Source organism: Penaeus japonicus, unplaced genomic scaffold (genome assembly GCF_977035675.1).
Source record: "Penaeus japonicus unplaced genomic scaffold, GWHDUDI00000001_assembly GWHDUDI00000029, whole genome shotgun sequence".
NCBI lineage: Eukaryota > Metazoa > Arthropoda > Malacostraca > Decapoda > Penaeidae > Penaeus > Penaeus japonicus.
The window spans coordinates 3,715,342-3,725,341 of NW_028234431.1; the positions used below are offsets into that span (position 1 = coordinate 3,715,342).

The 10,000-nt window shown below is 37.8% G+C and overlaps 2 protein-coding genes across 2 annotated transcripts in view; both read left to right on the forward strand.

The window, feature by feature from the left end:
* The first annotated feature begins 1,495 nt into the window (after positions 1-1,495).
* Positions 1,496-4,551, forward strand: LOC122258747 (hemocyanin subunit-like). Its single transcript, XM_086554524.1, has 3 exons — positions 1,496-1,586; positions 2,351-3,874; positions 4,024-4,551. The coding sequence occupies exons 1-3, from the start codon at positions 1,508-1,510 to the stop codon at positions 4,455-4,457; spliced, it is 2,037 nt and encodes a 678-aa protein (XP_086410650.1). The 5' UTR covers positions 1,496-1,507; the 3' UTR covers positions 4,458-4,551.
* A 3,133-nt stretch (positions 4,552-7,684) lies between these two features.
* LOC122258750 (hemocyanin subunit-like) overlaps positions 7,685-10,000 on the forward strand; it is a 2,820-nt gene continuing 504 nt past the window's right edge. The window contains exons 1-3 of the mRNA XM_086554526.1: positions 7,685-7,778; positions 8,301-9,824; positions 9,972-10,000. The exon at positions 9,972-10,000 is cut by the window's right edge and continues 504 nt beyond it. Coding sequence (XP_086410652.1) covers positions 7,700-7,778; positions 8,301-9,824; positions 9,972-10,000 — 1,632 coding nt within the window. The 5' untranslated portion in view covers positions 7,685-7,699. The remainder of the gene's footprint in view (positions 7,779-8,300; positions 9,825-9,971) is intronic.

The following is a 10,000-nucleotide window of genomic DNA, read 5'->3' on the forward strand; positions in this document are numbered from 1 at the left end:
CTAACACTCTATGCTGTCTTGCTACACTATCCCCGGGAACGACCTTACAATCATTAAACTCTCTCAAGTTACATCTCCTACATAGTATGAAGTCTATATGGTACTCCTACCTCCACTCTTGTATGTGACTCTTGTGACGGATTCTTTGTGCGTAATAAGCGATTTTTCACAGACTGTCAAAGACACGTCATTGGCAGCTTATGAGTCAAAATCTATAGTTTAAAACTTTATATCAATTCAAGCGAATGTCGTCAAACACCATATATGGTGCCATATATGAATCCCGAAAAAAACAACTAAAGGGGGGTTTAAAAAAAATTGAACACTCCATATATTTGGGTACCATACGTGTCTGCCTCTATATAGAGAGAGGTATATGTTATTTTCAATTCTTTGGAGCGACGTCTAATTCACTTTGAGTGCTTTCATTCAAAGTATAATTGATTGTGTTTGTGAATTTCGCATAATACTCTTCTCGCTTAACCCGTTACGGACAGGTGGCATTTATGCCAAACGAGTTTTTAGCATGAAGACGGGTGGCATGACATTTATGCCAAACGAGTTTTTGCCCTGACGACGAGAAGCATGTCGTATGCCTATAGCCATATTAGTGCTAGGAAAGAGTGAATCGATGCTTTTACACTATTAAATTATGAGTAATAAGTCTATTTGATGCTTCATGATACCATTTACAATCATAAAACCTATAATTGCCGAAATTTTAACAAAAATAGATTTAGTTTCAAATCATAAACAGGGATACCATCTCTCTCTCCTAGCACCAGCAGGAAAAAAAAAGCCTTGAAAAAATGAACCCATCCTCAGTGTCTAATAAGCACTATTTTTAGAGAGCGATGACACAGCAAGATGCCGACCTCTGGCTCTATAGTACCGGCGATGCAGGATGTGCAGGAAGAATGAAAAGGGGAAGGTGATCCAGACCATGTGCAGCGTTGGCAATGTATCCCTTTTCCAATATGGCTGCTTTATGATGTGGCATTCACAGGCGAAAGCTAAGGTCTTCTTCCTCTTCTTTATCTATACATGTTATCCGCATTAGGGATAGTTATTTTTTTCGTGTTTCTTTACAAAAGTATACATATACAGTATATACATATTTATATAAACATATAAACAGTACAGTATGAACTGGGGTACCCGGCAGTCGAGAAAGGATTTATTGAGAATATATATTTTTCATGAGATAGAAACAGTGAGGGTGGTACATACACACACATTTAACTCCATGTAACCTGGTGTTTAAAGGCCGTCAAATTCTGTTTATTATTTACCCAAAATGATTCATTATATTTAGGGTCGAACTCAGACAATTACTATTTCAGGTTCTTACATGTATGTCAACGGGGATAGTAGTGCAGGGAACTCATAATAGCATGAGTTTTTCTACAGATGGGTACGTTGGGTGCAATGGATGAGTGATAAAGAGGTGAACTTCGGTCACCGGGCGCTATAAAAGCCCTTGCATCCCCTCACCGGCACAGTCAACATGAAGGTCTTGCTTCTTCTTGGTCTCGTGGCTGCGGCCGCCGCCTGGCCAAACCTTGGCTTCCAGGCAGATGACGCAGGTCAGTTGCTTACTCTCTCTTTCACTGTGTATGCTAGAAAACTGCTGTTTGGGGCTATTTCTGATAGTCTTCCACTAAGAAAATAATGCTCCATACAATAATAGTTGTTATCTTTTTATTGCTAGGACTTTCAATGTCAATATATGCCTATAAGTGTGTGTTTGTGTTTATACCATACGCTTATACAAACTCGGATAGATTTACAAATATGTGTGTATTTGTATACATGCGCACGCATAGTGTTATTATATGTACACATACACTCACACACAAACACACACACACACACATATATATATATATATATATATATATATATATATGTGTGTGTGTGTGTGTGTGTGTGTGTGTGTGTGTGTGTGTATATATATATATATATATATATATATATATATATATATATATATATATATATATATATACATATATACACACACATATATATATACATATAAACACAGACATATATATATTTATATATGTATATATGTATATATATATATATATATATATATATATATATATATATATGTATATATATATAAATATGTCTGTGTTTATATATGTATGTATATATATATATATATATATATATATATATATATATATATATATATATATATACATATGTGTGTGTGTGTGTATACATATATTTATATGTGTGGGTATGTATACATATATACGTGTAATAATTCTTTCCATGGTATATATCATTTTGCTTTACTGCTTTTATGCATTTAAAAAATCTCGTTATACCTCCCCAGGTGTGTCGGATGCCCAAAAGCAGCATGACATCAACTATCTGCTGCACAAAATCTACGGAAACATCCGTGATCCTGAACTCAAAGCCAAGGCTGAGTCCTTCGATCCCGAGGCCGATCTCTCACATTACAGTGACGACGGTGAAGCTGTCCACAGAATCATGAAAGACATTAAGGATCACAGATTTCTCCAACAGAGGCACTGGTTCTCCCTCTTCAACCCTAGGCATAGGCATGAAGCACTCATGCTCTTTGATGTCTTCATCCACTGCAAGGACTGGAATACATTTGTCAGCAATGCTGCCTACTTCCGCCAGATAGTCAATGAGGGAGAATTCGTATATGCACTTTATGTTGCTGTCATTCATTCTCCATTGGCTGAACATGTTGTACTTCCTCCACTCTATGAGGTCACACCTCATCTCTTCACCAACAGCGAAGTCATAGAAGCAGCTTATCGTGCCAAGCAAACGCAGACTCCTGGCAAATTCAAGTCCACCTTCACGGGTACTAAGAAGAACCCTGAACAGAGAGTAGCCTATTTCGGAGAAGATATTGGCATGAACACTCACCACGTGACTTGGCATATGGAATTCCCATTCTGGTGGCAGGACACTTACAGTCATCATCTGGACCGCAAAGGAGAGAACTTCTTCTGGGTTCATCATCAACTTACCGTCCGATTTGATGCCGAACGTCTCTCCAACTACCTGGACCCTGTGGGCGAACTCCACTGGGAAAAGCCTATTGTCCAAGGTTTTGCACCTCACACTACTTACAAGTATGGAGGTCAGTTCCCCTCTCGCCCTGATAACGTAGAGTTCGAGGATGTGGACGGCGTCGCCAGAATTAGAGACTTGCTTATCATTGAAAGCCGAATTCGAGATGCTATTGCCCACGGTTATATTGTCGACAGGGAAGGCAAGCACATTAATATCATGAATGAACGTGGTATTAACATTCTGGGAGACATTATTGAATCATCTATGTACAGTCCTAATGTCCAGTACTATGGAGCCCTGCATAACACTGCCCATATTGTCCTTGGTCGACAGGGTGATCCTCACGGAAAGTACGCATTGCCCCCTGGTGTGCTGGAACACTTTGAAACAGCCACACGTGATCCCAGCTTCTTCAGGCTTCACAAATATATGGATAACATTTTCAAGGAGCACAAGGACTCCCTTCCTCCTTACACTAAGGAAGAACTCACATTCGAGGGTGTAAGTGTTGATAGTGTGGCTGTTGATGGTGAACTGGAGACCTACTTTGAAGACTTTGAATATAGTCTTATTAACGCCGTTGATGACACAGAAGAAATTGAAGATGTGGAGATTTCCACCTATGTACCCAGGCTAAATCATAAGGATTTCGCTTACAACATTGATGTCAGCAACAACAAGGGTGAAGAGGTACTAGCCACAGTCCGTATCTTCGCTTGGCCTCACCGCGACAACAATGGTATCCAATACACCTTCGATGAGGGTCGCTGGAATGCCATTGAACTCGATAAATTCTGGACCAAGTGTAAGTATATTTAGTTTTTAATATTATGTTTGGTAACTAGCTGTATTAATCATAAATATTTAACACTTGCAGTTTATCTTTTTATAATGTCAATTCTAACAATCCTACATATCTAAATTGGATCTTTTTTTTTCTTTCTTTCTTAACAGTGGCACCAGGAGTCAATCACATCGTCCGCAAGTCTTCGGAATCTGCAGTGACCGTCCCTGACGTCCCTAGCTTCCACACTCTCTTCGAAAAGACCAAAGCAGCAATGAGTGGCTCCGACTCCGAACTTACAGAATTCAAGAGTGCGACTGGCATCCCTAACCGATTCCTTCTCCCCAAGGGTAATGAACAGGGTCTTGAGTTCGACCTTGTTGTGGCTGTCACCGATGGTGCAGCTGACGCAGCGGTGGACGGACTTCATGAAAATACCGATTTCAACCACTATGGTGCTCATGGCAAATACCCTGATAATCGCCCCCATGGCTATCCTCTCGATCGTCATGTTGAGGACGATCGTGTGTTTGAAGAGCTTCCTAACTTTGGACACATTCAAGTTAAGGTCTTCAATCATGGAGAACATATCCACCATCACTAATTTCATGGAAATTTAATACGATGGTTGTTATACTCTCTTTGGATATGATTTATATGAACTTTGTCAAATTTTCTGCAAATAAACAAAGAAAATATAATATTTGTCACTCCAAATACCTTTTATTTCGAATGTATGTCAAATATAAAATGTTGATATGAAAAATGTCAGCCAAAGATTAACCTTTATATACAAGAGAGTGAGAGAACATGATAATATAAAATAACGCACTTTGCAGAGTACTTGAATAAATGTATACACACTCCCCCTTCTCCATCCCAATAACAGTCAGTCTGAGGTTTTCAGGGAAAACTAATTCTGATCATTTTGAAGCTGTTGATTGAAGGATCAAAAATGTATGGAAATTATTATGAAACAAGTTATGATTATCACCATGGTACCTACATAGAAAAAAGGCAGGCACCACTGCTAAATAATGAGCATTAATAATAACCATAGTATTAAAATTAATACAATTGCAATATCAAAACAGATTCCAACTAATACCTTTCCAGTCACTATTCCAGTTTGGTAGTGTGAATCAATATTTATTGATATGCCACAACTCCTAGCAAATATGTAGCAGCATATAGGCCAGCAGTGTGATCAAGTAGTTTTAACAGAATATAGCACACTATATTTAATCTGAAATTGCAATGTACATATTTTTAGAACCATAACCATGGGTTGTCCATTCTGCCCCAGGAGGAAAGTACAATGTTATTCAGAAAAGGCCAACCTTTGAAATATCACAAGCATCTGTCTCCCTTGTTATATCGAAGCACATCAGATGTATCAAAAACATTCCATCAAAGAGGCTGACATCTGAAATTGCCAACTCTCATTAGCTGGGAGCCCGGGGTAATGACCAACATCAGGTCAGAATCCACACATTCCAGAAGACTTTCATATTCCTCTTGATTATGCATCGTCTCCTCTTACGACCAAACTTTGTAGGGGGGTTGCAAACTGTCCCATTACTTAAAGGCAATGGCAATAAATAAAAGGAAAGTTTGTGTCAATTCAAAAATCAAACATATGCAAAAAATATTAAAGTATAAAAGGTAATCACTGAAATTTAGAGAAGGAACTTCTGAACCAGTGGTCTAATGCTACTCTTGCAAAGAATATTTGGTTTGTGTACTTGAGTCTTGTTGAACCTTTTGTGAACAAACAATAATTAAAATGCTTAGAGTCAGAGTCTGTGCAACAACAGTTTTTGTTTCAGTAGGTTTTCCGTGTGGTTTAGGTATACGAATGTGCCCATTACTTTTCTATTAATATCGTTAACATCAGTCAGAAAGGTTATATATATGTTTATGCTCAGTGCTAGATTTTACAATGCTTGGTTTGATGTAACCGCTTTCAGATTCTATATTTATGTCAATAAATATAGAATCTGAATATAGATAAAGACACATTGACGATTCGACCTTAGACTATTAAGATCGAAATATTTCTTTGCTTCTGTGAGCCTCTCAAGTTTTTTTTTTTTTATCAATTCTTAAAGATCCTTCGGCTTACTAAACGAGAAGACAATTTTCACAATAATCAATAAGAAGGAATTACGATCGTGCTTGGTATAGAGCCATATGAAAACCAAAAGAGACAAGGTACTTTGATTATATATCTACTCCGGGATAATTACTTTTTGAACCAATCGTTATCCATTCTGTTGTTTCTTAGTTTGTTAAGAGGGATTACATACAAATGTGTTACTATCAACAGCTTTCGATAAATCACATAGAGTGAGTAAATTTAATGGTTATTAGCAATGGTGTTACAAATATCATTCGTGATTCTAATAATGTTATTGCTTACTTCTGGATCCAAGTTATGGTTTAGATAGGTTATTGGCTCCAAAGAATATTGCTCATCGGTTGGCTATTCCTTTCTCGAAAACTTTAGATAATCACTGAGTGGAGTGGTAAGGCGATGATTGCTTATTTCGTCTGTATCTCCATATTTGAAAATATGTATTATGATACCGTTTCCAGAATGATGGGTTAACATCATCGGATGTAGATATAATAATAATAAGCCGTCTTGGCACACCAATACTGCGACAAGTACCGTGGGGTTGGGTTTAGACATTTGGGAGGGGTTATATATAAAACTCAAGACGGAAAATGATGCTTTGATATGCATAGGGAATAATTTGGTTGTTGAAATGTAATTATTTCCTATACCAGCAGAGTCGTGCTTACATACAATTAATTAATATTTGAAGTAATTCGTTTTTACAGATTTAATTACTTATATAACTTTTGTTTCTCTTTTACAAACTGATGGGTAGTATCAAATTTGTTCTTTACGAGATCTTTAGGGGAATTATTTCTATCATGTATGACTCTCCCGATATCGTCCTTTATCCATGAAGAAGGAGGACGTAATTTTTTTTTTTTTTTTTTTTTTTTTTTGTCTAATAGAAACCGGAACACGAAAATTATATTAACATATGACGCATACAATTCTCACTGAAGGAAAAGTTTTAAGTTCTATTCATATAATCAGTTTCCTTCTATCTATATTTCTTGACTTGCTTTATGAGAGTTCATTGTTACAAGTGGATTAGTCGTCCTAACCCACTTACTCCTGGGCATACACCGTTCACCTTGGTTTTATATTATTACTTTACCATGGATGGTCCCACACCTTACCTTTTTATCTCATCCATTGAATTTGTGTGTGATTTATCTACATCATTTTCATTATTGTTACTTGTTATTATTCCTATCATAATTGTAATTATAGTTATAGTCATTATTAGTATCATTATCACTGTTATTATTGTTGTTATTAGCATTGTTATTATTGTTATTAGCATTGTTATTAGCATTGTTATTATCAACATTATTATCAGTATCATTTTTTAGTAGTAGTAGTAGTATCATTATAACATCATAACATAATCATTACTATTACTTTTATCATTATTACCATCATTGTTATTATCATCATTATCATTAACAATATTTGGTGATTAGGCATTTGTGGAACCATTGTTCAGAAAAAAAGTGAAAAAACGCACTGGGCAGTGCACGACAGTCCCTGCACGTGCACATGTACTCTCGGCATCAACATTTTGACGGTTATGTTATCTCGTAGCAAGAGTGACCCCATAAGAAGGCCCCTTTACGTAACATTGCTACGTCTGGTGTAGATAATGACTTTGATAAGGGCGTGGACCCAAGCCGCTGGGCTCCTATAAAAGGCCGTATATCCTCTCCCTGGCCACCGTCAACATGAAGGTCCTCTTGCTTCTTGGTCTCGTGGCTGCGGCCGCCGCCTGGCCAAACCTCGGCTTCCAGGCTGATGACGCAGGTTAGTCGCCTTCTTCCCCTTCTTCGGGTAATATCTGAATATGCTATTAAGGTCTATTTCTATTGGATTTGTAATTGATTGATATTCATTTATGCAGTGCGTGTGCCTTTTCTTTTCTTGTTATTCCTTTCAATAGAAAGGGAACTATGTGTACGCACATTTGTACACACACTCCTGTGTGTGTGTGTGTATGTTCGCACGTATATATGTGTGCATACATACGTATGTATATATGTATATATGTATGTATATATATATATATATATATATATATATATATATATATATGTCTGTATGTATAAGTATATATATATATATATATATACATATATATATAAGTACATATATATACATATATATATATATATATATATGTATGTATGTATGTATGTATATATGTGTGTATGTATATGTCTATGTATATGTCTATATATATATATATATATATATATATATATATATATATATATATATATATATATATACTTCATTAACTTCTTACAATCTTAAAATTGTTTCCAGGTGTGTCGGATGCCCAAAAGCAGCATGACATCAACTATCTGCTGCACAAAATCTACGGAAACATCCGTGATCCTGAACTCAAAGCCAAGGCTGAGTCCTTCGATCCCGAGGCCGATCTCTCACATTACAGTGACGACGGTGAAGCTGTCCACAGAATCATGAAAGACATTAAGGATCACAGATTTCTCCAACAGAGGCACTGGTTCTCCCTCTTCAACCCTAGGCATAGGCATGAAGCACTCATGCTCTTTGATGTCTTCATCCACTGCAAGGACTGGAATACATTTGTCAGCAATGCTGCCTACTTCCGCCAGATAGTCAATGAGGGAGAATTCGTATATGCACTTTATGTTGCTGTCATTCATTCTCCATTGGCTGAACATGTTGTACTTCCTCCACTCTATGAGGTCACACCTCATCTCTTCACCAACAGCGAAGTCATTGAAGCAGCTTATCGCGCCAAGCAAACGCAGACTCCTGGCAAATTCAAGTCCACCTTCACGGGTACTAAGAAGAACCCTGAACAGAGAGTTGCCTATTTCGGAGAAGATATTGGCATGAACACTCACCACGTGACTTGGCATATGGAATTCCCATTCTGGTGGCAGGACACTTACAGTCATCATCTGGACCGCAAAGGAGAGAACTTCTTCTGGGTACATCATCAACTTACCGTCCGATTTGATGCCGAACGTCTTTCCAATTACTTGGACCCTGTGGGTGAACTCCACTGGGAAAAGCCCATTGTCCAAGGTTTTGCCCCACACACTACTTACAAGTATGGAGGTCAGTTCCCCTCTCGTCCAGATAACGTAGAGTTCGAGGATGTGGACGGCGTCGCCAGAATTAGAGACTTGCTTATCATTGAAAGCCGAATTCGAGATGCTATTGCCCACGGTTACATTGTCGACAGGGAAGGCAAGCACATAAATATCATGAATGAGCGTGGTATTAACATTCTGGGAGACATTATTGAATCATCTATGTACAGTCCTAATGTCCAGTACTATGGAGCCCTGCATAACACTGCCCATATTGTACTTGGTCGACAGGGTGATCCTCACGGAAAGTACGCATTGCCCCCTGGTGTGCTGGAACACTTTGAAACAGCCACACGTGATCCCAGCTTCTTCAGGCTTCACAAATATATGGATAACATTTTCAAGGAGCACAAGGACTCCCTTCCTCCCTACACTAAGGAAGAACTCACATTCGAGGGCGTAAATGTTGATAATCTCTCTGTTGATGGTGAACTGGAGACCTACTTTGAAGACTTTGAATATAGTCTTATTAACGCCGTTGATGACACAGAAGAAATTGAAGATGTGGAGATTTCCACCTATGTACCCAGGCTAAATCATAAGGATTTCGCTTACAACATTGATGTCAGCAACAACAAGGGTGAAGAGGTACTAGCCACAGTCCGCATCTTCGCTTGGCCTCACCGCGACAACAATGGTATCCAATACACCTTCGATGAGGGTCGCTGGAATGCCATTGAACTCGATAAATTCTGGACCAAGTGTAAGTATATTTAGTTTTTCAATATTATGCTTGGTAACTAGCTGTATTAGTCATAAATATTTAACACTTGCAATTAATCTTTTAAAAATGTCAATATTTCATTCTAACAATCCTCTATATCTAAAATGGATTTCATATTTTTAACAGTGGCACCAGGAGTCAACCACATCGTCCGC

Bases quoted from the DNA above. Each gene is read 5' to 3' on its own strand.
- LOC122258747 (XM_086554524.1), top strand. From the start codon at position 1,508: ATGAAGGTCTTGCTTCTTCTTGGTCTCGTGGCTGCGGCCGCCGCCTGG. The intron at 1,587-2,350 runs GTCAGTTGCTTA...ATACCTCCCCAG, and splicing joins CTTCCAGGCAGATGACGCAG to GTGTGTCGGATGCCCAAAAG. The intron at 3,875-4,023 runs GTAAGTATATTT...CTTTCTTAACAG, and splicing joins CGATAAATTCTGGACCAAGT to TGGCACCAGGAGTCAATCAC.